General features: G+C 39.6%; 2 protein-coding genes across 2 annotated transcripts in view; one reads left to right on the top strand and one right to left on the bottom strand.

Annotated features, from left to right (window-relative positions):
• Positions 1–1,889: 1,889 nt before the first annotated feature.
• On the top strand, positions 1,890–3,199 carry LOC114559225 (gastrula zinc finger protein XlCGF8.2DB-like). Its single transcript, XM_028583783.1, has one exon. It carries the CDS (start codon positions 1,938–1,940, stop codon positions 2,949–2,951), a length of 1,014 nt encoding a protein of 337 aa, XP_028439584.1. The 5' UTR covers positions 1,890–1,937; the 3' UTR covers positions 2,952–3,199.
• A 9,218-nt stretch (positions 3,200–12,417) lies between these two features.
• The window catches only part of LOC114558152 (mucin-5AC-like), a 31,411-nt gene continuing 17,541 nt past the window's right edge, over positions 12,418–26,287 (bottom strand). The window contains 25 exon segments of the mRNA XM_028581937.1: positions 12,418–12,896; positions 13,108–13,231; positions 13,728–13,767; positions 13,963–14,091; positions 14,494–14,589; positions 15,417–15,539; positions 16,097–16,140; positions 16,252–16,350; positions 16,563–16,731; positions 16,833–16,867; positions 17,618–17,748; positions 17,856–17,925; positions 18,052–18,230; positions 19,236–19,434; positions 19,595–19,778; positions 20,097–20,344; positions 20,507–20,678; positions 20,848–20,981; positions 21,991–23,190; positions 23,289–23,516; positions 23,606–23,649; positions 23,747–23,897; positions 24,154–24,282; positions 25,320–25,403; positions 25,406–25,475. Coding sequence (XP_028437738.1) covers positions 12,671–12,896; positions 13,108–13,231; positions 13,728–13,767; positions 13,963–14,091; positions 14,494–14,589; positions 15,417–15,539; positions 16,097–16,140; positions 16,252–16,350; positions 16,563–16,731; positions 16,833–16,867; positions 17,618–17,748; positions 17,856–17,925; positions 18,052–18,230; positions 19,236–19,434; positions 19,595–19,778; positions 20,097–20,344; positions 20,507–20,678; positions 20,848–20,981; positions 21,991–23,190; positions 23,289–23,516; positions 23,606–23,649; positions 23,747–23,897; positions 24,154–24,282; positions 25,320–25,403; positions 25,406–25,475 — 4,308 coding nt within the window. The 3' untranslated portion in view covers positions 12,418–12,670.

Below are 26,287 nucleotides of genomic sequence, written 5' to 3'. Positions count from 1 at the left end.
TGTCACGTAAACTGGCTTTCTCGGTAGCCTAGGTAATATCACTCCGCCACTGCTGTAGCCTATGCTACCAACTACAGGCAACAAAGTATAACTATTGCAATATGATGCAAGGGTAGTTTTAATTCTAACATTATTTTATCAACAGAAATTTACAACTATAGTCTGGCGTTATAATTTATTTGCCTCGGGTGTACTGTGGCGTGTGTAAGACTGCTTTTAATGGCAGGCTAGCAGATACTGTTGACATGCGCTAGCCTAGCACCAGCGAACTCTGCAACTGGAAGGACTGGATAAAAAGTGTAGACAACTGTCCCCACTGACAAATAACACACTGGCTAACTTGGAAATGAGGTCCTATGTCCAAAATTCTGAACCACCCCTTTTAAGTAAAAATACTAATTCTCCAAAGTTCAGTTAAAGGTCCTATGACATGCTGCTTTTTGGATGCTTTTATATTGGCCTTAGTGGTCCCCTAATACTGTATCTGAAGTCTCTTTCACGAAAATCAGCCTTGGTGCAGAATTACAGCCACTAGAGCCAGTCCCACAATGAGGTTTCCTTAGTATGTGCCCTTTTCTGTGTCTGTAGCTTTAAATGCTATTGAGGAGAAGGGAGGGGGAGGCAAAGTGGAGGGTGGGGGTGTGGCCTTGACCAACTGCCACTTTGCTTGTTTGCAAACTATAATGATTCTCTCATGGGTTTGCCAAATTCTCTGGGCGGGCAAAGTAGAGAAAGTGGAGGTAACCTTGCTCCTTATGACCTCATAAGGAGAAGATTCCAGATCCATTCCAGATTCCAGCTGCAACACAAACAAATATATTTATTCACCTCTATTCACACACACAATGATCTTGACATATAGGCTAAGCATTCTGTAGCTTTTTCTTATCTTAATGCAGTGTCACTACTTTAGCATGTAAATAATGCACCTAAAATACAAATGTTCTCCAACATGCACTCTAACAATGCAGCCCTGTTTCTGATACCGTGGGGGGCCGCCACGGTCAAATCAACAGAGGAAACACTGCGGTTATGTATATTTCTGTTTTTCTATTCCCCTGTTCATTGTGTTTCTGTTTGTCCTGTTTTAACTGTGTATTCCTGTTCGTTGGTTATTATGTTCTGTTTCCTGTTTTATTTTGATAGTCTAGTTTTCTGTCTTGTCATGTCTTGTTTTACTTCCTGTGTTTTCCCGCCTTTTTTGATTACCCTGTTTCCCCTAATGTGTTTCACCTGTTGTATCACCTGTCCCTCGTTTGTTCATTACCTCATGTATTTAACCCCCGCCTTTGTCTCGTGTCAGATCGTCTTGTGTTTTGCTCCCTCGTGTCTTGTGTCACTTTGTTTCCTGCCTGGGTTTTGCCTGTCAGTTTGTGCCTTTTGTATCCCGTTACCGTTGTTTTTGGATTTCTTCCTGTGGGGCTTTGTCTGTTTTTCCAGTCTCTGTACTGCTGCCTTTTGTTGAAATTAAACCCTTGAGTTACAACCATCTCCTGCCTGCCTGCCTGCCTCTACCTGCGTTTAGGTCCTACCTTCCACTCACCACAACAATGGGACCTTTAAAAAAGGTTTTCATATCTATGATGATACAAACTACCTCTCAATATTACCGGTTTGAGTTTAGTTTGAATAGTGGTCAGTAATGTGTCTGTTTCATTCTGTTTGCTGCAGATGTTCAGCAGCTGTCGTTGGTTAAAGAAGAGGTTACCCCTGAGCAGCAGGAGTGTAGCTCCAGTGTGGACCAGGAGGAGCCAGAGCCCCCCCCACACATTAAAGAGGAACAGGAGGAACTGTGGAGTAGTCAGGAGGGAGAGCAGCTTCAAGGGCTGGAGGAGGCTGATATCACCAAGTTCCCATTCACTCCTGTCCCTGTGAAGAGTGAAGATGATGAAGAGGAAGCTCAGACCTCACAGCTTCATCAGAGACAAACTCAACACATGGAAGGCAGGAACTCGCATCCACTTTTACGACCAGAGACTGAAGACCAGACTGGAGACCCTTCTGAACCTGAGACTGATAACAGTGCTGATTGGAAGGAGACCAGAGAACCTCAGTCAGCTTTAAACTCTCTGAAACATGATTCAAGACGTAAGAAAACATTCAGCTGCTCGGAGTGTGGGAGGAAATTTGGCTTCAAGTCACATCTGAAGAAACATATGAGAAGTCACACAGGAAAACCTTTCAGTTGCTCAGTTTGTAAGAAATATTTTAAACAGAATGGAGATTTACAGAAACACACGAGAATCCATACAGGAGAGAAGCCTTTCAGCTGCTCTGAGTGTGGAAAAAGATTTTGCTACAAGACACATCTGAAGACACACATGATAACTCACACAGGAGAGAAAGCTTTCAGCTGCTTGGTCTGTAAGAAATCTTTTACAGAGAGAAAAAGTGTAACGACACACATGAGAATCCACACAGGAGAGAAACCTTTTATTTGCTCTGAGTGTGGAAAAAGATTTAACTACAACTCAAATCTGAAGAACCACTTGAGAACTCATACAGGTGAAAAACCTTTCAGCTGCTCAGTTTGTGATCAAAGATTTGGCCGCAAGCAACATCTGCAGACACACATGATAACTCATACAGGAGAAAAACCTTTCAGCTGCTCATTATGTAAGAAATCTTTTACACAGAGTGGAAGTGTAAAGGCACACATGAGAATCCACACAGGATATAAACCTTTTATTTGCTCAGAGTGTGGAAAAAGATTTTTCTACTCGTATCATCTGAAGACTCACATGATGACTCATACAGGAGAGAAACCTTTCAGCTGCTCTGTCTGTAAGAAATCTTTTACACAGAGTAGCCATTTAAAATATCACATGAAACAACACACAGGAGAGGAACAGTCTACTTCCTGTGTTAGTGACATCAGAAAGCAGCAGGAGTGGAGCTCCAGTGGGGACCAGCAGCAGCCAGAGAATCTCAGCCAGGTTGGAACTCTCTGAACCATAGAAATAAAATGGATAGAAAGGCCATTTCCATTCAATCAACTTAGCATAAAGGTCAGAGTTGCAGCCATTTTTATGTGTACCATTGCTGATAGGTTGCATATTTCAGCATTCAGGTTTTCAAATGTATTTCATATCTTGTATGTAGGGTACCACACAAGGTTAGTTTGGGAACCTTCCACCACAGGAATAGATTAGAATGTGTGAATCTATTAGGAGCATCGGCCATAAAAGGTGTAGTTTAAAGCGCCCATATTATGTTCATTTTCAGGTTCATAACTGTATTTTAAGGTTGTACCAGAATAGGTTTACATGGTTTAATTTTCAAAAAACACCATATTTTTGTTGTACTGCACAGTTCTCTCTCACTGCTGGAGATCCTCTTTTCACCTGGTTTCTGTTTTAGCTACAGAGTGAGACCTCTTCATCTTCTTCTTCTGTACTATCTTTGATTGCACTCGCACATGCTCAGTAGCTCAGATGTAGAGCATGTCAGCTAGCTAACTCTAGAGACAGGGGGCGTTTCCCAATCTGTGTTCTTCTATTGACTTGTGTTCTTGTGTCCCTGTGAAACGTCATCTCGTGTTGCCAAATTTCTGTCCCAATACACAAGTTCACATTTCGCCAAGAACAGTTAAAATTCCCGGATGTATTCTTGACACGCCCATTTACAGAGGATACATTGGTTGGTAACTTGTATGAACTTCGCAGCACCCGTATCCCAACATTCATTTCGGCATTCAATGATGGTTGGATTCATTGGTTGGATTTCCAGTACATAGACAGCCCAAAAACGGGACAATTTTAACAATTTTCGCCATCTTATTCATCACTAAATTCACTTCTTAGAACATTTTAGGCGAGAAATGAAAGGTTTAGATTTCGAATATAGGCGTTGCGAAAATCTTTGCCGAATTGACAATTTGCTCCAAAGTTTTCGGAGTTTTTGGAGCTCCATAAAATGAAGCGGCCGCCAGCTTGCGCCTGCTGGGGCCGCTTGCTCGGCGCTCGGACAGTCCCACTCGGAGATCCCGCTGTAAGACGGAGGTCTTTAAGACCGGTCCCGTAAATAAGAGGCTTTTATTTCGCCGTTTCGGATCGTTTGTGTAAATATCACAACACATGTGGTTAACTGTCTTTTCGGAGTTAAACTCAACACACACACACACACACACACACACACACACACACACACACACACACACACACACACACACACACACACACACACACACACACACAGCAGCAGGCAGAGGAGAGATATACCATAGATAGATTGTATATTATTAGTCTATGAGATACACCCGTTTCTATTTGGGAGACTTGTTTAAATTATGCCATATGCTATAGCCTACATTATATTTTGTAGTTAGTTCATATTTTTGGTGTATTTGTTTTCCGATTTATTAGAAGTTGAGTTTCAGTCTGTATGATAAATGAACAGTTGTACATAAAGTGGTAACATGCTATGACACGTTATGTAGACTAAAGGGGAGACACCAACCTTCTAATTTGAATTGCTAATTTCCATCTCCCTCGGCATATACAGTGTACTACAATAATATAGAAATGATAATTCCACATAACACTAATAGGAACACATAGGACACACCAGTGCATATGCCTATTTATTTGTTTAATTTAAACTGACTTAAACTTATACACTAATAATAGGGATTGCGTTCCACTCTTTTGAATAAGTAAAGGGTGTTTGAGCTAAACAATAAAATTAAAGCGCAATTAGTTTTATTTTTCAATATTATTGCAATAGTTGTAGCATTATGAGGTTTTCTTGTCCAGAGATTGTTTTAATACATAGTTATATTGTTGTGGTTTTTATTTCTAGCTGGTATTTTGGAGCCGTGCAGGTTTCTGTGCTTGTAAACTTGCGAGTTAATTCTTCCAAGAACAACCAGCAAGAACGTTCTCCCCAAGAACACAAGTCTGTAGTTTTCATTCTTGGTATTGAGAAACACCCACAGTAAAAGAAACGCTAGCGTTAGCCTGCTAATGCTAGCAGGCTAACGCTAACGCTACGATCTAACGGTTGTGGTTAGCCAGCTCATTTCGGACTGTGACGTCACGCCGATTTTGAACAGCTCACTAGGAGACTGAAGGCAGGACACATTCAGAAACCGTATCTCACTCAGAACACCATGGATGGATTTTTTTCAAAGTTTGTATGCGTGTGGAAGCACCAGAGACACAAAATAACACCCCAAATCCCAGAAAAGGTGTTTTTTTTTTTTCTCATAATATGGGCACTTTAAAGTAACTTTTCCACTGAAATAGGTAGCCTGGATTGTGTGAGGACAAAAATTATAAAGGAGTTATTTTGATGTTTGTTGAGACACTATTGGTACATGCTATTAGGAGTGTTTACACATGGTTATATCCCTTTCTCGGAGAGAAACTTTGGCATATACATTTGGTGCATGTCAACGGTTCTCCCTTTCATGAAAGGTTGTTTGGTTGTTGTGTGAATAAAGCTGCATTAGTATGAACTCATTGTACTCAGCATTTGTTAAAATCTCATTTCCAGATATTTCCCCATATCAATTGGTGTCAGAAGTGGGGTCAGATCTAATGAGAGGTGAGTAACTATTTCATTCATTGTGAATGAAAGAGTTTGCTCCCTTTTATGCTCTTCTGTGAAAGAACTGTTTGAGGGGAAGGAAAGGATGGAGACATTATTCAGGTGTGAAATTATTAATTGGTAAGACTAAAATGAATGAGTAAATTCCCAAATGATGTTGCCTTCATCAAAATCTAACCTGTGACAAAGTGTTGGCCAACACAAAATAGATTGTGAGTGAGGTTATTTGAAGGTTTGTTTGTTCAGTTAAATGACTGCTGTGAGATCAGCATAGAGAAAACGTTGAGAGAACGAGACATATAGAAAGAGAACTCTGTAGTGTGTATGTATATCAGCATAGATAAATGTTGAAGTCTGAGTGTGAATGTGCACAAAGTTTGCCAGTACGCCGTGAGGGTATGCTGGTCACTTTGATGAGGACCTTCGCTGTGTATGTAAAACTTCCGTGGAAAGAAGTTACGGAGCACAAGTTGGGCAATAGATGGTAACACTGTAGACAGTTGAAGAAGTAGACAGGGGAATTTGGGTGCGTGGTTAGTTTAGTTGCACAGGAAAAGCGACATTTAGGAGTTGAATTTGATGAGGGGACATAGCCAGTAAAGATTTAAAACTGACCATTAACTACTCCAAGTTCGCATCAGGTGCAGCGTACTTGTTTGTGAGTTTTAGTCGTGTCTAGTTTATTTGTTTGTATGTAATGTAATTTGTCGTTTCAGGCTCTGACATTACAAAGAAAAGACGCATTTAAAACAATGACGATGCAAGGCAACATGTAACACAAGTTTTAAATTGCAAACAGAAGTCAGATGGAAGGGTATCTGCGTTTTATCTGTTCTTCAGCTATCTGTGAGCCCCTCACAGAGCAGATATCAGGTTTCCACACAGGGAACAGAATGAGACAGCCGTATAACACTCCGCATTACAGATATGGAGAGACTAATGACAGCAAAGGTAATCAGAATAATGCTAATTATCGTGACATTATTTATAGGGAGCGTAGGGCCAATAATTCTTGTATTTATTGTGGGAAGCAGGGGCACTATATTCGATCTTGTCGAATAAGGACAATAGAGAAACGGGAAGAGAGAGAGAGAGAGAGGCAGGCTGCCCCCAGGACAGATAAATGAACCAACATCACCATTTTTTGGACAATGAAGGAACGCCTACGCAGGTGTTGCTGGTAACAGGGATGGCTGTAAAGATCAAAGGCCAACCGCAATGGATTAGGGCTGGGCGATATGGCCTTTTATAAATACCGCGATATTTTTAGGCCATGTCACGATACGCAATATATATCTCGATATTTTGCCTTAGCCTTGAATTAAAACTTTGATGCATACAATCACACCAGTATGATGATTCTATATGTCTACATTAAAACATTCTTGTTCATACTGCATTAATGTATGCTAATTTTAAACTTTCATGCAAAAAAGGGGATATCACAACTAAGTCAAAGTTAACATAATTGTATGTATTAAACAGTGAGTGGAACAAACATAAAATTGTCAACAGAAAGTGCATGTTTTGTGCAAAATTGTCAGAGACAAAATTTCAAAAAAAGACATTAGGGCACGCTTGTGCATGCTGTAACTCATATGGCATTTCAAAACACAAAATTAAAGTGCACTTCTTGTACATAATGCCACTACAATAATTTTAGTGCCCTTTTGTGCATGTTGTCATTAAGATGACATTTCAAAACACCACTAAATTTAAGTGCACCTGTTGTGCATAATGCCACTAGGATATTTAAAACAAATATATATTAAAGCTGCGAGCAGCGATGGACGGGCCCTCGCGCCTCTGCGCGCGTCGGGGTTACCGGCGGACGCCGCTCCTTGTGACCGCGCATTTGCGCGGCACTCAGATGCCGCGAATCGTCAACAATGAAAAGGGAACTTCCCGCCGAGTACAACGATATCTCACACAAGACTCTACATCATACGGTTCATTAGCTGTGAAAAGGGGCGTGGCAAAAGCGTAGGGGGCGGGTCAAACCATCACCAATTAAAAAGGAAGTCTGTGCTGAGTTCAATGATACCTCACACAAGAATCTACCTTAGATGGGTCAGCATTTATTCAAAAGGGCGTGGCTTCAACATAGGGGGCGGGCCAAACCATCACCAATGAAGAAGGAAGTCTCTGCTGAGTTCATTGATACCTCACACTAGGGTCTATCTTAAATGGTTCAAATTTTAAGAAAGGGGCGGGGCTCAAGCATAGGGGGCGGGTCAAACCATCACCAATGAAGAAAGAAGTCTCTGCTGAGTTCAATGACACCTCACACAAGACTCTACCTTAAATGAATCCTGAAAAGTTTCGAGGTAATCGGACAACGTACACTCGAGTTACACCAACTTCCTGTTTCGGCGGCGAAACGCACAAAATGGGCGCCCTGCCACGGCCACGCCCTATGATGAAAAGTTTTTCTTTTAACAACTTTTCATCTTTAACATCTTAAGATGGCACAGACCGAGTTTGAAGTTGATCAGATGAAATCTCTAGGAGGAGTTCGTTAAAGTACGACATGTGGAAATGGCCAAAATTGCACTAATTTCGAACTTTGAAATTAAAATGGCGGACTTCCTGTTGGGTTTATGGTATGGCTCTAATGACGTTTTTTGTACATCTTGACATGTTACATATGTGTACCAAGTTCCGTGAGTCTACGTTAAACGCACTGCAGGGGCTCAATTTTCTTAACTTAGGGGGGCTCTAGGGGGCGCTAGCGAGCCATTTTTGTGCGCCTATTCCCGAAACCCTTAAAATACGTAAATTTTCACCAGACTTGATGCGGCCGCCAAATTTGGTGAGTTTTTGAATATGTTAAGCCCCTCAAAAAGCCAATGCATTTGACGGGAAAATAATAGAAAGAAAGAAAGAGAAAAATTATAATTCCTTCAGTTTCAATAGGGCCTTCGCCGCTCGGGCCCTAATAATGCGCTTTTGTGCAGGATGTCACAGGTAATTTCAAATCAGTAAAATAAAAAATAGCTGCATAATAGGAAATCAAATGTTGGAAAAGAAAGTGTGTTTATAAAACCCTCCTTTTAGTTTTTTAATAAACAATCCTATGGTTTCAAACACAATACCTAAACATAAAACAATTCACAAAAGGTGAATCTGGTCCATTATGGAAAAGTTTGCAGCTTTAGTTTTGGTTTCTTCTGCATGAAATGTATGGCACAAATAAAAAGTAAAAAAATATGTAGTTGTATTTCGTGCATACTATGTTGTCCCTTTGTAACAACAACCAGTGAATTCCAGGTTGTTTAGAGGTTTTGTGCCAAAAACACAAGCCTATCAACGGCGTCTGGTTTGAGAGATGCTCGATGGCATGTAACTATATTACCACTGGTACTAAATACCCTTCCTGATGGGGAACTGGTGGCGGGCACACACGCATATTTTTTTGCCACATTTTTCAGGTTTGGGAACATTTCCTCATGGTCGTTCCACCACTGCAATGGATTTGCTTCACTGTCAACATTAACAGACTGCAAGTAGGCAGACAACTCTTTTTCAATAAGCTCTCTCTGCGACAGTGTGGCGGAAGATGTTGCTGCAGTTTTAAAGAAGCTGCCCAGGGATTTCTTCCTTAGTGGCTCTTCTGGCTGTGATACCGTTGTTTAATCTTGAGGCAGTGAAGCAGCCAACTCAGCTGTGCCCTGGTCAGTCTCATACAGCATTGCCTCCATCTCGGTTATGGCTCTGCTCTTGATGGCCTCCACCTTTTTTTCTGTGCAGTATGTTATCTTGAACCTGGGATCCACTAAGCCTGCCATGTCCAGCAGGTCGTTAGTGGAAGGATCAGATTACTTCTCCCTCAGGTAATCCAGGATGGAGGCTTTGATAGACTGGGTCAGTGGGGTGTCATTCTCCTGACGTGCCAAGAGGCTGGACTGGAAGAGATGGAGAACAGGCTTGACACTAAACTAATTCTTGGTAATTATTTATTTATATAGTACGGTGTAAAAGTGAAGATGCTATCAAAAAATATAAGTTTCAAAATATTAAAAAATGCACAATAAAGAGCGGTCTATTGACACACTAATGCAGAAAAAGAAAGAACATGTAACTCTAAGGTGCCTAAGCTAGTATAGTACAGTATGTACTTTTTTGACAAATCACTCACATTCTCTCTCTCTCTCTCTCTCTCTCTCTCTCTCTCTCTCTAATATTCAATACAGCTTTATTGGCATGGGAAACATATGTTAACATTAAATTCTGTGTTATGACCATGCAGTAGGCTATTATTCCGTTCCGGGCCTTTCTGTGTGGAGTTTGTATGTTCTCCCCGTGTTTGTGTGGGTTTCCTCTGGGTGCTCCGGTTTCTTCCCACCATAAAGACATGCATACTAGGACTACAGGTCGTTGTTGCAAATGAGAATTTGTTCTCAATCAACTTACCTGGATAAATAAAGGTTTATTATTATTATAACATTGCTCATAGGGCTGGGCGATATATCGCACGATATTGTTTGGCGCATCTCGTCAGTAAAGCCGGTTCCTTGATTAGTAGTAAATCGCCATCACCTGCTTTCAGATGGAGCGGTGTTAAATTAACACTCCTGGGGGCTGGGAGTGTATGAGTCCACACTCAAGAGTGTAAAGTGTTAAAATCTGAATGTTAAATTAACACTCAAGAGTGTTAAAGTTAATGAGATAATTAAGTGATTAATTTAGTGATGATTGAGCATTATTCTCAATAATAATAAAGTTGTTGAGAAGTGGGTCACATTTACAAGCTGACTGGCCAGCTCTTGCCTCACTTTAATGTACAACTCAGGCAGCGCTTTCTCTGCAAAATATTTGCGACCCGGCAGATTATATCTTGGGTCAAGTGTGTTGAGCTTTCTGAACCCGGCTTTTCAACAACATTAACCGGGGCCAAGTCTTTCGCGATGTGGTGGGTTACTGCACACGTTCTCTCCTTCTGCTTTTGACTGTTTTTGTCGTACGGCGTTGATCTGGAAATAGAAGAGGCCAGACTCAGTTGCGTGAGTGCTGGTTGCTTAGGCACTTTCTTTGATATTGCACCACTCAGAGATGTTGTCGTGCGGAGTTTCAAGCACTCTTCATTTTTTAGCAGGTGGGTTCTCAAATGGTGATATAAATTTGATGTACTGCTACATTTTGAAGCGATGCTTTTTCGACAGATTTTGCATATCACCGTTGTTTGTTCAACATCTTCCTTCTTGAAACCAAAACCACCGCCAGACGATGGATCCTGTCCATCGTCTGACGATGGATCCTGTACTGTTTCTTTTTTTTATTAATTCGTCCTCCTCCATGTGTAACCGTTAGCACCTGCTGCCGCTATCTTTGACGTTGCATGTGCGACAGACTGACGTTTGTAACTATGTGCGTTTGTTTTGTCTCTCTGTGAAAGGGAAAGACAAGAGAGTGTGAGAAGCCTGGAGTTAAATGTCGGCGAGTATGTAAAAGTTAATCTACAAACAAGCATCAAAAATAAAATAAGCTTCTTAACTTAGGTTATCAAGGTAATCATTATGCTTGCGCTTCGATGCTGGACAGGACAAGAGGGGGAAAAAACAAAGGAAAAAAAATGTCCGAGTTTCAGGATCTAGTAATTTTCTACATTGCGCGGACTACAAGCCGCGATATATCGAGTATATTCGATATATCGCCCAGCCCTACAATGGATCCATGCAAGCAGGGTCAGGAGGGAACCAAAGACACCACCAAAGACACCGCTGTCTGTACTGTCCTGGCAAGCCTTGTGTTACGTTGTTGATTTGATTAACATCACTATAAGGGTTTTCATCAAGTGCAAGTCGATTAAAAGATGCATGAGAAATTCAATGTAACAAGGGTCATGCAAGAAATTAAGAAGGATAAATTTAAAACCATGCTATCATGACAAAGAATAATGTAATCGCCCCAAAGATTGGGCTGGCAGCATGGGGACCGTAGAGGAATTTTGTCCTGATAAAGAAAACAGCCACCAGGTTTTTGCCTCTGCCATGATTAGCAGTGTTAATGTTTCATGTAAGTGATGTATTTTGGATAATCATCATTCAAAATGTATTCCATGGGTTCATATTGTTGCATATCACACTGTATGGAATGTAGTACTGTATCTCAGCTAGGATAAAAAAGGGAGGATTAATAGGTTGGATATTTCAGCATTCAGGTTCATGGGTTACATATCTTGTAAGGTACTACACAAGGTTAGTTTGGGGACAACCTTCACCCACAGGAATAGATTAGAATGTGTGAATCTATTAGGAGCATCGGCCATAAAAGGTGTAGTTTGAAGTAACTGTTCCACTGAAATAGCCAGGATTGTGTGAGGACAAAAAGTATAAAGGAGGAGTTATTTTGATGTTTGTTGAGACACTAGGGGTACATGCTCTTGTGTGTACACGGTTAGCTCCCTTTCTCGGAGAGAAACCTTGGCATATACATAAGTGCATGTCAACGGTTCTCCCTTTCATAAAAGTTTGTTTGTTGTGTGAATAAAGCTGCATTAGTCTGAACTCATTGTACTCCGCATTTATTAAAGTCTTCATCTCATTTCCAGATATTTCCACATGTATCAATGTCCACTTTAAAAGTGATGTTTGTTAGATTGTTATGAAGCATAATATTTTGTCTGTGACTTTTAATCATTCCTCTTTGGCTGCAGAAACAACTACCTCAGTTTTATCTTTGTTTAATTTAAGAAAGTTCTGGAACATCCAATCATTGATTTGTTCAATGCTCAAAATTTGTGTTTGTAAATATGGTTGTGAAAATGTGTGTCATCTGCATAATGATAGTAACTTATTTTGTTGCTTTCTATAATCTGAGCCAGTGGTAGCATGTAAATGTTAAACAGAAGAGGCCCTATAATGGAGCCTTGTGGCTTCTTTCTGGTGCTCCAAAGCTCCCAATAAGAAAAACAAAGACAGTATTGCAGCTGCAGTATAATCTTTATTGATGAGATCTTTGTGGGTTTACAATCTTATCATGCTAAAACTACGTACACTGATACATGAGACATAACTAGAGGAACTATGTATGCTGATTCAAATATAACTTAATTTACAGTCCTATAAATTAATGTTAATTAGATAAGTGGCAAATTCATATGCTTGTCCTGGTTTTTGCCTTATCTCCTGCGTCGACGTGACTTGACGTTAGGGGGAGTGGTTTCCAATTCCCTGGGGCCAGGCCCAGAACACTCTGTCATGAGGCACCCGCAGGTGTCAATGTGGGTGTAGGTGTAAGTGATCTCTGTGTTGTCAGGGCAGGAGAGCTGGACCTGGCGCTCAGATGTAGCCAGCTCCTGGCAGCAGGAGCAGGTGTGCTGCAAGGATCTTGTTTTGGTAGAATAACTGAGAGAAGTGAGAAAGGAAGGTGAGCAGAAAGGGAAAAGAGCAAGCAATTAAATTGGGGGCTGCACAGATTATGACCAGATTCCTGCAATTTACATAATGTAAACACCTCTTTGAATGTGATAGAAAGTACAATAGAAACAATTATTTGGCATGTCATGGAATTTTCCATGACACTAATGATAAGGCAAATGGCAGGAGGGGGACTCACAAGGTGAAGGTGCCACATGCTCCACTACAGGATGTGACATTGACCAGGTCTTTGGCATAGCAGCCCTGGCTCTCCAGGTACACAGGTGTGGTGGACACACCGCATGGCTCACCCTTCGGAATACCTGACGCAGGCAAGAGAAACATGTTGAGAGGGAATAACATCTATTTTGACCTGATTAACAGATCATAGCATCTGGGGACAAAAATTAAGACTACGAAGCGAACACAACTACACTTGGTCTTCTAGGGTGGAAACCATAATTGTTTACTTTCTGCGTTTTTGTGTTTGTTTTGAGAAGTAAAACTAATTAAACTAATTTAAATGAACTACTGCACTATATCTATAACAATACACAAACTGAATGCTGAATATATGAAGAGGCTCAATAAACCAATGATGTCTTGAGTGTACTCTCATAACCATGAGAAATTTGGTAATAATTTTGTACAAGGCCCATAAATGGGTTGTATATGACATAGTCAGAGCTGCTCAAAATGGTCCTGCTCATTTAGCTTGAAATCTTAGAATCTCTGATGGACATCATGTGGCTTTGTGTGCTAGAGTAAGAGGAGAGTGTGGAGGAGTAGTGTAAATAATATGCAGGAAGCAATACATACAGACATGGCAGCATCCGTCTGGAGCGATGGTCTCTGTTCCCTGCAGGAGACAAAAACATTTACACCAAAATCACGTCATCAATGATGTATTAGATTCCAACCTCAAATTATCTGTGTGTGTGTGTGTGTGTGTGTGTGTGTGTGTGTGTGTGTGTGTGTGTGTGTGTGTGTGTGTGTGTGTGTGTGTGTGTGTGTGTGTGTGTGCGTGCGTGTGCGTGTGCGTGTGTGCACTCACCGGTATGCATTCATTAGGGTCGTAGAGGGGACAGATTGTCTTGGCTTCTATGGTGATGAACTGATTAGCGATCTTCACACACTCAAACTTCACACAGGGGTTCCCAGCGGGAGTCCAAATGGAGCCAGGCTAAATAATAATAACACAACAGAATTGTGAAACACAGTCTTGTTGACAAGGCTGGATCAGAGTCACTGTCATCTCCATGTTGTCATTTGTTGACTCTCAGCCATTTTTATCTCCCTGTTGTCCTATCATCTGATATGTTGTTGTCAAAATGTGTTGTGTTGACGTGTTAATGTAATTCTGTGCACATTCCTCGTGGGCTTCATATGTCATGTTACGCTGAAATAGCCGAAAAGTAACAACAAATGAATGCAATGCGATCTGATAGCATCATTATCTTTAAAAGAAAGAAAAGATGTTGCAGACATAAGTAAGCTTAATATATATTATATATATGTCAAATCAAATGTCTTTCATTCTCTCTCACCTAAAACACACTCTGCATGCACACACACTTGGACCAACCTTTAATGCGTATGTTGCATTCAACAGCACGACAATGCAGCTTGTTTGGACACATGTCCCACAGCACAGGTTAGTGCTGATCTGGTACTCATAACCCTGAACAGAGACACAAAGACAAACTCAGCATACAAACAATGCACATAAAAATGTAAAACCAGCACAACACCTGGATTGTTTTTAAATGAACAGGATGTCAGAATTTGGATTCAGGGTTGATATTAGTATTCTGTCGGGTTTACAGGATGACTTATATTTCCATTACTTCTGTTAGTTATTTCCAGTTGCAGTAAAGAGGCAAAACTAATGCTGAGGCAAACACAGAACACAAAATGTCTTAGACAGTCTTTGACTAACAATGTGTGTGCTTGAAATACACATTTTATCCAAGCACTAGTGCTCAAAATGGTGAATACTGGGTGAGCAAAAAAACAAATCAAACTTTAAAAACATTCTGTAGGTCAGAATGTTAGGGTCTGAAGGGAGTCTTTTGAGATGGTGAACTGAACCATGTTCAGTATGAATCTGACTTGACTTTTTCCAATAGATGACTTATACTTGTAATCAGCTCTGTAGAATATAGGAAGGTGCTCACAAACAGATTTCAGCAGCACACTCCCCTATCTGACAGTTAAACTCACTCACAACTTGTATAATAATCCCTGTCCGAATCAGTTTAATGCTCTTTTACAATTTTGCTTAATTTCCATTCTAATAACGGCAAATCTGGTCAGTTTTTATGGGCATTAATGCCAACTAGAAAAATTAAAATGATACTCATGCTATCTTTAAATATTGAAAAAAAGCAATGCTTGGAAGAGCATGTGGCAAATGAATGTGCTCATCAGTAGAGTCATAAAGAACATATTTAGAATGAACTTAAAAATGAAAGTGAGGGGAGGGAAAGAGAGAGAGAGAGAACCTACCACAGGGCAGTTGGTGTCACAGGGTATAGGCTCACAGTCTATAATGTTCAGGGGGCTGCTGGCATTGGCCTTGTTACTACAACTGCACTTCTCACATGGCTTCATGGGCACCAGGTCTCCAACCTGGACGGACAAGGTGAGAAGGTCAGCACTGATACACATTCTCATGCTTGGAAACATTAGAACTTCCTTTCAATATAATGCAGTCCATTATAACACCACTGTAAACCTCAGTAATAAACATATAGCTATATATTAATACCTCTGAGAGTGAACTACTTTTGTAAAGGGCGAATTCATGGCTAAGCTGTTGTATTGGATTGCATTAGGTTTTACTAAAGTGGTCACTGAGTGTATGTTCAGAATTAGTCTGGATCAACAGAAGTACATTTCCAGGATAATTGCTTGACATCCAGATGTCATGTCTTGGATCATGCAACAAGGCAAGAATGCGGAATGATTGTAAAGATTTACAAAGAATATGTTTACAGCTTTTACTGTCTAACGGGGGTGTTTTGGGACCGATTGGTTGTAATGCTGTGAACGAAGTACACACAGCGATACATAAAAATTACACAATCCTACAATCTGTGTTAAACAAAGCCCTCATGTATTCTTTTATGCTGTAGTCAATTCACATCAGTTTCACATGAGAGTGGTAGTAAGATGTGAGATCTCACCTGGTATTCATTGTTGTTGAAAACACACACATCCTTTTTAGGCACTGTTAAGGAAACCGATCAATAAATACATTTTAAATGTGATGTAACAATCACTATGGTAAAAATGAAACCTGGCAATGCAGTTCCAGTATGCACAAGCATAGCACACTCACCGCAGGAGTATTTCCAACAGCAGACTCCCTTAGTTTGGTTTAGAATAAAACCAAGAGGACAGGACGGCACAAGACCAGAGCACTGCGTCCCATCACATTCTGTCCAGAGACACAGGTGGATGAATGAAGGACGGGATGTTCATGCCAGCAAATATCATTAGATAAACATTTATTATATAAATAACAATAAAGGAGCTATTTCACTGGGTCCTTAAAAAATCCTTAAAAAATCTTGGTTTTCAGAACAAGCAAAAAAAGAACACGTGGTCATTTTTGGTCGTCCATTACGATTCACCTTCTTGGTGACTTACCACACTTCTCCTTTTGACAGCAGCCAACCGTTTCATTGACCTTGACCTGACCCTCTTCGTCACAGCTGGGGGGGGGCTGTGCTGGACAGGACACGGGATGGCAGCTGACCTGCAGTGTGTCCTCCTCACATATACACTCATTACAGTTTTCTGTCCACTTTGAATTGGCCTGAAGACACAATGTTTATTGCAGAGTTATGGCATTATAAGCTTTTGGAGCATTTCCAAAGGTTAATAAAAATGGACTGACATTGTAAACAAATCATTTACCTGTGTCCAACTTCCACTTGACAGCCGACAAAGTTCTATTTGGAGAAAAATATTAAAAAATTAATTTGCATTCATTGAGGCTTTGTTCAGCCTGCTTCAGGAGCTAAGGCTTGAAAATCCTCCATGTATTCTCTCTGAAATCACGGTTAAAATATTTTATTTTTTTGATTTAAAAAAAACATTTCCTTTCTATTATTAACAAAACTTAATTTTCCCTTGCTAGCTTAATAAAATATTCTTCTTTCTATTCATCTTTTTCTTGTCCCACTTCTTATTCTAAACACTGGTTTTAAAAACTGGATCGACAGTCCTTAACTCTGTGTAATAGCAGGGGGTCACTGTACTCGCTCAGCTGCAGATACAGTAGTCAGGTGCATGGTCTGTATTTTAATTGACGGCAAAGACTCAGATTCCAGCAATACCTACAGCTTGATGAATGGAGTCTCAGCTTTCTTAAATCACTGCTTAAGCTAAATACATTTTGTTTTTAGATGTAGACAAAAAGAAACTAAACAGGTGAAGCTGAAACTTGTATCATGTGCAGACCATCAGAAAAAGTTGGTAGTTCTGCCAAACAGTGGATTAAATCGTGACATTTTGGAATGTTTCTTGAATCATTCTACAATCAGCTACATTATGGCAAAGTTATGGTAAAACATTAAGGTAAAAATAAGTTTGATGATAAAATAACAAATAGGATTTTTACATAGTCACAAAAGGCCATTAAAAAGTGAAGCAAATTCTTGTCCATAGCTTCCATAGCTAGTAGTGCCATCTGCTCTTACCACAGTTGGGCACACATTCATTAGAGCTGGAAGAGAGGAGGAAGTGGTCATCTGGGCAGAAGCAACCCTCCAGCGTCACATTTGTCATGGCACTGAACTCATTGACCGTATAGATGAATTTCTGGTTGTACCTGAAGGAACAACCGCATATTGTGTCAAGGTTGTATATGATCAAATCATAAATGAATGAAAATTGATTGAGTGTGATGAGCAACATTGTGTTGGTAAATTGCTGTACCAGGCATCACAGGTAGGCTCCACCTGAGGGCCACACCCCCGATAGACTTTGGGACTTGGACATGTATATTCTATTAAGAGATGAAAAGAGAAAACACATTATCATTTAGTTAAGGTCATTGCTGTAATGTTGTTATTACAGGTAATAGTAGTAGTGCTTGACTATAACGTAACTATAACGTATTCAGGTTGCATACCACAGAGTCCGTCGGTGGCACTTCTCCAGTCAATACACAGTCCAGACTCAGCACAGGCATCAGCATAGGTTTGTAAGCTAGTGCAGCCAACGTGATTTATGTGCATGTGGCAAATGTCAAACTCACAGGCCACAACAAATGGAGTGTAGTCAATAACCTTGTGGCAAGCTTCAAACACACTGGGGAAAATTGGATTTATAGTCAGTATGGACAAACTGAATGCATCATTACACATTATCAAGAAGTCATTAAACCAGTATTGCTTGTCAGGTGTGTTTCAAAGCTGGAATTTCATTTGTCTAAAAAGGCTTTATTTCAAAGATGGAATCTGTAACACGGATGGCTTCATTAATCTGTTAAAGTAATAACCTTTTGTCATTCGGACAGCTGTCTTAATTTATGCTATAGCGTATTGAGGCATGACATGAAGGTGATAGAAAGAGCCACAATACTTGCATGATATTTGGAGAACATATGTGAGCTGTAAAGGACTGATATGAAAGAAGAGTGTTTTCTGTTCTCCTACAGGCTGCTGATGCCAGCCCTACTTCTCTCCAGTGAATTTGCTAATACATTTTCTCATGTTTAATCATTTACCTGACAATTCTGCTATTCTACTTTACTGTCTGGCATGACAAGATGTTAAGCTTGAACTTCCTTTTTTATTTCTATTTTCTTACATGCTGTATGTTAGGCTTTTAGCTGGATATTTTTCAGTTTGCATGGATAAAAGCAGTGATGGTTGTGGGGCGGGGGGGGCAAAGGTGGCCAGTGCCCCCATAATATTAGGCTGTGTTTTCATACATTTTTAACCCAACCTTTATCCCCAAAGAGGGGATATTATTCATGTGCAGTGATAAATAAAACGTAGGTTAACACTTAATGGGCTCCTTGTTCTGCTGTGAGCTTCATGTTAAATGGACAACATTATTTCAGATTTGAGTTGTTGTGTTCAAAGTTAAAGTAGTCAAGTAAATGTCCACTGTTCATACTGACTGTTTATAAAACACTCCCTTACTATTGGTTAAATAAAAAACTATTAAATACAAAGAACATGTGATTTAAAGAATTTGTAAATTCTTAAATCCGCAGCGGAGATGTATTATTCAAACTAACCAATGTTTGAATCTGATGTTACAGATGACTAGTGCAATTTCTGAAATGTTTCGCGCTTTTCCTCCTACCTGCCCTTAATGATCTCACAGATGGATGTATCACAGGTGCTAGGCTTAGGCGTAGGTGTAGTCGTAGGCGTAGGTGTAGGGTTAATATGTTCACAGTAACTGTCGTTAGCATGCCACCCGAGTGCCATATTAGGACATGAAGGATCAATTTTGCCACTTGGCAACATGCAGTCATCTGTCCGGTTGTTGTTACATGTGCCTAAAGAAACCCACAACATTATGAATCATACTGATTGCAGAATGTGTTAAATAGGTGCAATAACTTATATTTAACTTCTGTACATAAACATGTCATTTATCAACTGCTGTCCAAACCCTACATTGAGTAAGATAATATTCATTTCTACTGCAGGACTCACCACACTGTCCCTCTGTGTTGCCGGCAAATTTACTATAGGGCAGGTAGATACTGAATATGAGCCCTGAGAAGGTGATCTTGGCATGGATTTCAGGGATGACAAGCACAGTCTCTATACCGGTGGAGGTTATACGGAAGTCACCATTTTGGTATGCAGGACTCACATGCTTGCCATTCACGGTGGTCTAAAACAAAACACATTATGATATAAATGTCAGAAATAACCCTTTACGCAAGTCTTTGTAAGGTTTAATCCACCAACAGTAAGCCCTTCTTTGGACACGTTTTACAAATAAGAATCAGGTCAGGTACAACACAGTCTCACTGCCAATTGTCAAAAACCGAGGCTTGGTCAAATGGTCATCACTTTGATGAGTTGGGTTGTCACGTATGGAATTCAAACCAGTGGTTGCATTTTCACAAAAAAGGCAGTTGCTGCCAGGATAATTAAATGTTTGAGTTTGAATTAAAAACGGAGAAAGATAACAGTGGCATGTAATTACCTGATTTGTGTAAATGCCATTGACCTCCTTCTGCATTATAAAGATTCTGTAGCTTTTGTAGAAGACAGTGATGGACTGAGGACAGGCCAAGTCATCAGCAGAACCACAGTAGTAGTTATCGATCATAACACTGAAGTTGTATTTGGGCACTATCTCCTTCATCAGCCAGTAGGAACAGTTGCCTTGAAAACCATAGTAGGTTCCATCGAAGGTGACATAATGGGGGTCTCCCCAACCATAGCAGATACCTTCAAACAAAATGTATATTTCATTTTTAAAAATACATTTCAAGTAATCTGGGTATCATCTAATCAAATATAAGTAAAATATAAAAAAACAGGTAAAATGCTTTCACATTGTTTAACCTTAGGGTTTTGCAACCAAGCATAATTTTAGAGGGTCAGACTTACATTGGCATTCATAGTGGAAGCAGCATCCGTCATCATCCAGCACTTCAATAGCAGGGAAGTTATTTGCACATACTACAGGCTTTGGAGTTGGACACTGTGTATGGTTATAGGTCACCTTGCCATTATCACATGTTCCTACAAGACAGTTACTCTCCTTCCAAATTTCGCCATCCTATGGGGACAATCATAGATTTAAATGAATAAAATCAGAGAGGGCTGGTATTGTCATAAATACCACAAATTTAATGATAACATTTTAAAGATTAAGCAGTAGGCTACTGCTTAACAATTGTGTATACAAATAAAGTTACAACAATTATGCAATAGAAAAAAAGAAGTACCATTCTTGGAGGGTTTAAAGGACACCCCATATGACTACACGGACGGTGGTCTTTGAGTACTACATGACAACTTTCATTGCAGTACCCTATGTAACAGTAGCCATCATGGTCCGATATATTGTAGACTATGGAGTCTGAAAATGAGGCACAGGGAGAAAAGGGGTCTGTCACATATCACATGTGATATACTGTATATTGTATTACAAAGGCTATCGTATATAACATGTATGCACTATATACTGCCCATCCCATAGATCAATCAGTCCGTCCATCAATCAATCAATCAATCAATCAATCAATCAATCAATCAATCAATCAATCAATAATTTCAGGCGTCTCTTTGACAAATGAAGGAGCAGCTGTACACACTCTCTACAAGGCCATTCCAAAGATGCTGATGCTTTGGAAACTAAGCTCAGCTTAACTCGTCTTGACAGTGCTGACCTCTGTTTAAAATAGAGGGGCTTAACAGCTGTGTTGTGCCATTTAGGGTAACCTCTTTCCTACTGATGGGAACAAGAATATTTGAAATTGGTCCAGCACTAAGCAAGGCCGCTGCAGTCAGCAGCATCAAGAAAAAGCTAAAATGTAAGTTATTGGGAAATTGCGCATCTTCAATTTATGTTCACTAAATGTGCTTGTTTTACCACTGACATTCTCAGATTATTGTTCTAAGTGTCTGCCAACATTATGGAAAAGATTGCTACAGAGGTCCACCTTAATAAAATCCTTTTTGTTCAACATAAAAACATTGCCAGAATTGATCACCAGACTATATTTAAATAAATAATAATTTTATCATTGTAACACACACTTCATTCAAAGTCGACAAAAACAAAATAAATTATAAACCCTAGTTCGTCTTTCCACTGTTCCAAAAATCACCACTCTGTTTTGGTTGAAAATACATAATTTACCCATTAACATGAGAAAATATGTTGGCTCTTTAAACGTTAAAAGTATTGTTTTTTTAAATACAAGACTCCATTTAAATAAACAATACTTTTAACGTGGTTCCGGCAAGAGCTATTTTTGAACTTACTCTTAGTTAGACACTGAAAATAACAATCTGAGCTTGTCAACGATGCATGATTGCCCTATATGATTGCATTAAAAAGTGTGTCTTTATAAAGCAGAACTTACCAGGGGGGAACAGGATACCATTATGAAGGCAATGGCAAATTTGAGCCATAGTAGATGGCGCAGTTGTTGGTTGAGAGGGTTTTCCTGTGACTGTAGGTAACTCAGTTGTGGTAGAAGGTGTAGTGGTTGTACTAGTAGTTGTAGGTGGGTGAGTTGTTTCGGTTGTGGTAGAAGGTGTAGTGGTTGTCGGAGTTGAATGTGTTGTAGTTGGAACTGTGGTAGAATGTGTAGTGGTTGTACTAGTAGTTGTAGGTGGCTGAGTTGTTGTTGTTGTCTCGGTTGTGGTAGAAGGTGTAGTGGTTGTCGGAGTTGAATGTGTTGTAGTTGGAACTTTAGTTGAGGGAGTGGAAGGTGTTGTAGTTGGAACTGTGGTAGAAGGTGTTCTGGTTGTACTAGTAGTTGTAGGTGGCTGAGTTGTTGTTTCAGTTGTGGTAGAGGGTGTGGCGGTTGTAGTAGAAGGTGGTTTAGTTGGTATGGTTGTGGAAGAAATAGTAGGTTTTGGTGATGTGCTGCAGATCACTGTCTTGCAACACTTTACCTTTATTTCATAATTGAAACATATGGGAGGATACTGTAACCTGTTCTCACACAGGAGTCCTTGGTTATTACATGTCACTTTTTGTCCCAATTGATTCAGGGGAGTCTGCGGGTAGTGCTCTGCCCGACATTCCACCTCCACTGGATTCTCACAGATATGAAATCCTTTCTGGATGATGTGTTTGATGGTTTCATTGTCCCCACCTCCATTACCGTATTCAGGATAGTTTGAATTTATCCATTGTGACCAGTAGCATAATGTTTCCTGACAAGGTGTTTCGGTAACATCTTTAGTCGTTGTAGGTATTGAATGTGTTGTAGAAGGAGTAGGCTCTGTTGGGCATGCACTATAGTCACAACACAGAACTCTGACTTGGTAGTTAAAGCACAAGGCCAGTGGTCCTGACTGGTCTTCATTTCTGCAAGTCAGCCCATTAGCCAGATTACATTCCACCACTTGTCCCACATTTTCAGTGGTTACATTAGGGAATTTCTCAGCTCTGCATTGGATCTGGCTTGGCTTGGTACATATCTTGTGCCCTTCCTCTCTAATTTTTTCATATGTTTCCATGTCTCCTCCTGGAGTTCCCAGTGTCGGGAAGCTGGTATCATACCATGGCGACCAATTACAAGGATTACATGGGACTGGGACTGTGTGTGGCTCTATGGACACACATATTATAGGTGTTGGTTATGTGGTGAATCTTATATAATACAGCTCACTATGTCTTCACTTTCCAAAATGAATACCTTGCACATACCTGGTGTGGTTGATGAAAAATCAAAGGTGGTTGTAGACTGGCTGGCTATAGTAGTGGTTGCAATGTGCACAGGTGTTGTCGGTGTGGATACTGGGCATCTATATGAACTGTGGTCAATGGTACCATTATTTCCACATACTGCTTTAATGCAGTTACCATGTCCATCTTTTTTGTTATAAATTAGATTGCCAGGGGGATATTTGTTTCCATTATATGTGCAAGTACAGGCTGTAAAATGAGGATATGTATTGTTAACATATTAACCTAACATAAGTATATATTTTTACAACCAACAATCTCTCCAAATATTTACATACCTTGGGCATCATATTGACATTGGATAGTCGTTGAAATGCATGTACTTCAAGAAAGAAAACATGAAATACATGTCAGTTTTTATTTTTTTTATTTTAACCTACCACAAATAACCTGGATTGGGACATGTAATGTAGACCTACCATGTTTGACAGTTTTCAGTTGTTGGCACTTTTTCACTATTATTGTAGTGTTTCCCCTCTTTATCGTAGCAGCCACATTGTTCTTTTAAGACACATGTCATTGTATCCTCATCAAAGTATGGCTGAGCAGGAGGACATTTTGGATAGCAACCTAATTAAAAAGCAAACAGTTGTTTATACAATGCAAGAAATTGGTTATTTATTACTTGTTGGCATTATTGCCAAACCATAGATTCCACCAGTTAATATAGTTTTGTTTGATCACCTGGGATTGATATTAATATTATTCGTCAATTTAATAAACATAACTTTAACACAGCCAATGTAAAAAAGACAATTGATGTGCGTCATTTGAATTTAATGTGATTGTAGGTTAGGTCAAGTTATGGAAACGTATCATGTCGTACCTTCTAGAGGAGGCATCTGTGGCGAGCAGCTGCCGGAGAGGTTCCTGCAGGTTTTCATACACGGAGATCCGCATGGCATGTAGTGCCATTCACATTCACCAGGGGGATTGTAGTAATCACAGAAGATAGCTAGGGAAAAAAAATAATACTTAGTATAAACACATTCCAGACTGGATTATTCAGATCCATTCATGATTTGGTTGTTCACAGCCTTATTTTTTACCTTTATACTAGGAGTACATGGTGCATTGGTCTGAAACCAGAGCATTGCAATGTTCCAACATTTTCTCTTTCAATTTTATCTTTCTTAGAAATTGGTTAAAATAAAGTGGCCTGTGCTGTCTGATGGAAATCCTTTAACCTTTAGGTATCCACTGCTCTAGTTTTAAATGAAAATGATCATCTTGATAATCCCTTTTGAAAAAGTGATTTTTCAGACTGGCCCATACAGGGCATGGACATGCTTGACAAAGCAGCTGAGCGCCGATACCCTAGCCAGTATCTGTGCTGAGTGCATCATGCTGACAGGCCCCAACCCATAGTTTTTTCATGGATGACTGCACAGTGACCAAAACATCAGTGAACCACCCAATCACAGCCTGGATGGGTTGGGACATTAACCTGCTTGATGTAATCCCCACCAGTCCATTCTGTTACATTCTCCGATTCAAAAATAAACTGTGTTAAAAAGTCTAACTGTGTTTCTGTCTCTTTGGGTTTAGCCACAAATGGTGATGATTCAACTTTGATTAGAAATTGGTTAAAATAAAAAATGAGATACTAAGAACCAATTTGGAAAGGTTTTTAAAGGATTATCCACTGCCCTATGAAGGAACAAAGGCTACAAAAAATATAAATGGTTGTGGTTGGTTCTTTAATTCTCAAACTGCTGTATTGTGCAATTGTAATTAATATTATACCAGTGGTATATAGTACACTATTTTATGAAATTATGTGAACATATTAAAACTTGTATGACATATTAATAGTATACTAACATTGTACAATTATATTAACTATTATATCATGCTTTTTTTTATATTTATATTACAGTACTATACTGATTAGCTAAAAAAAGAAATGTATAGTTTTGCTTGCTTCTTGATGCAACCCTGTTAAACTTGTCTTTATTTATCTTAAAAATAAGTTTCATCTTGGTTACTCACGACAAATGTTTGGGGTTCTCCATCGTATACAGGCGCCAGCTTGATTACAGGATTCAGCATGGTGCACAGCAGTGCAGAAACACTGCAGTCTCCAGCATTTTTGTCACAAGCACAGGAGTCAGATACACATGCTTCATAGTATGGAGCGGGATCCACCTAAAACAAGTGTAGGATGATACACTAATGAGTTATGAGGGACTGTTCCTTATTTATTTCAGGGGCCACCGGAGGAGTTTTTTGGATCTTTAGTCAAAAAAGACCTGACCCTCCCTTCACCAGCAATAAATTATGGATGACACTCCAAAATGATTAGGAAAAAAGGGATGGCCTTCAAAAAAATAATCTGTAATTCTTAAACTTCTGTATGGTGTAATTATTGGCAAATATTTTACAGATGTACCTATTTTTGAAATTTTTTACTAAAGCCATGACATATAATAGTATACTAAACAATTATATGAACTATTCTCATCTTTTTATTTTATTCATTACTCCTCTGTACTGTACTGATTGTGGGGATAGTTTCAGTAGATTTACCCAGTTAAACATTGTTTTGGAATCTTAAAAATAAGTTTCATCTTGGAAACTCACGACAAATCTTTGGGGTTCTCCATTACTGCATTATTTCAAATACTAAGCCAGCAGTGCAGAAACTAAGTCTCCAATGTCCAAGCACAGGGTCAGATACACATGCTTCATAGTATGGAGCGGGATCCACCTAAGACAAGTGTTTCAAAATAAAAGGTAGGAAAATAAGAAGGACTCTTAGACTTACATCTAAGAGTCAAAAACATTTTTTTTTTACTCCACTACATTTATCCGACAGTTACTAATTACTCTACTATAATTAACTATATCAACATTTTAGTACAGGACATGTTGACATTATGGAGAATATTCTCAGAGATTAAACATCGCAACAGTATATAAAATAGTTCCTCACCACATTAGACTGCATAAATGTTAAT

The sequence above is a fragment of the Perca flavescens genome, chromosome 7 (assembly GCF_004354835.1).
Source record: "Perca flavescens isolate YP-PL-M2 chromosome 7, PFLA_1.0, whole genome shotgun sequence".
NCBI classification, from domain to species: domain Eukaryota; kingdom Metazoa; phylum Chordata; class Actinopteri; order Perciformes; family Percidae; genus Perca; species Perca flavescens.
The sequence above is the reverse complement of the archived record's forward strand: the minus strand, read 5'-3'. Positions and strand labels throughout refer to the sequence as shown.

Bases quoted from the DNA above. Each gene is read 5' to 3' on its own strand.
- LOC114559225 (XM_028583783.1), top strand. From the start codon at position 1,938: ATGGAAGGCAGGAACTCGCATCCACTTTTACGACCAGAGACTGAAGAC.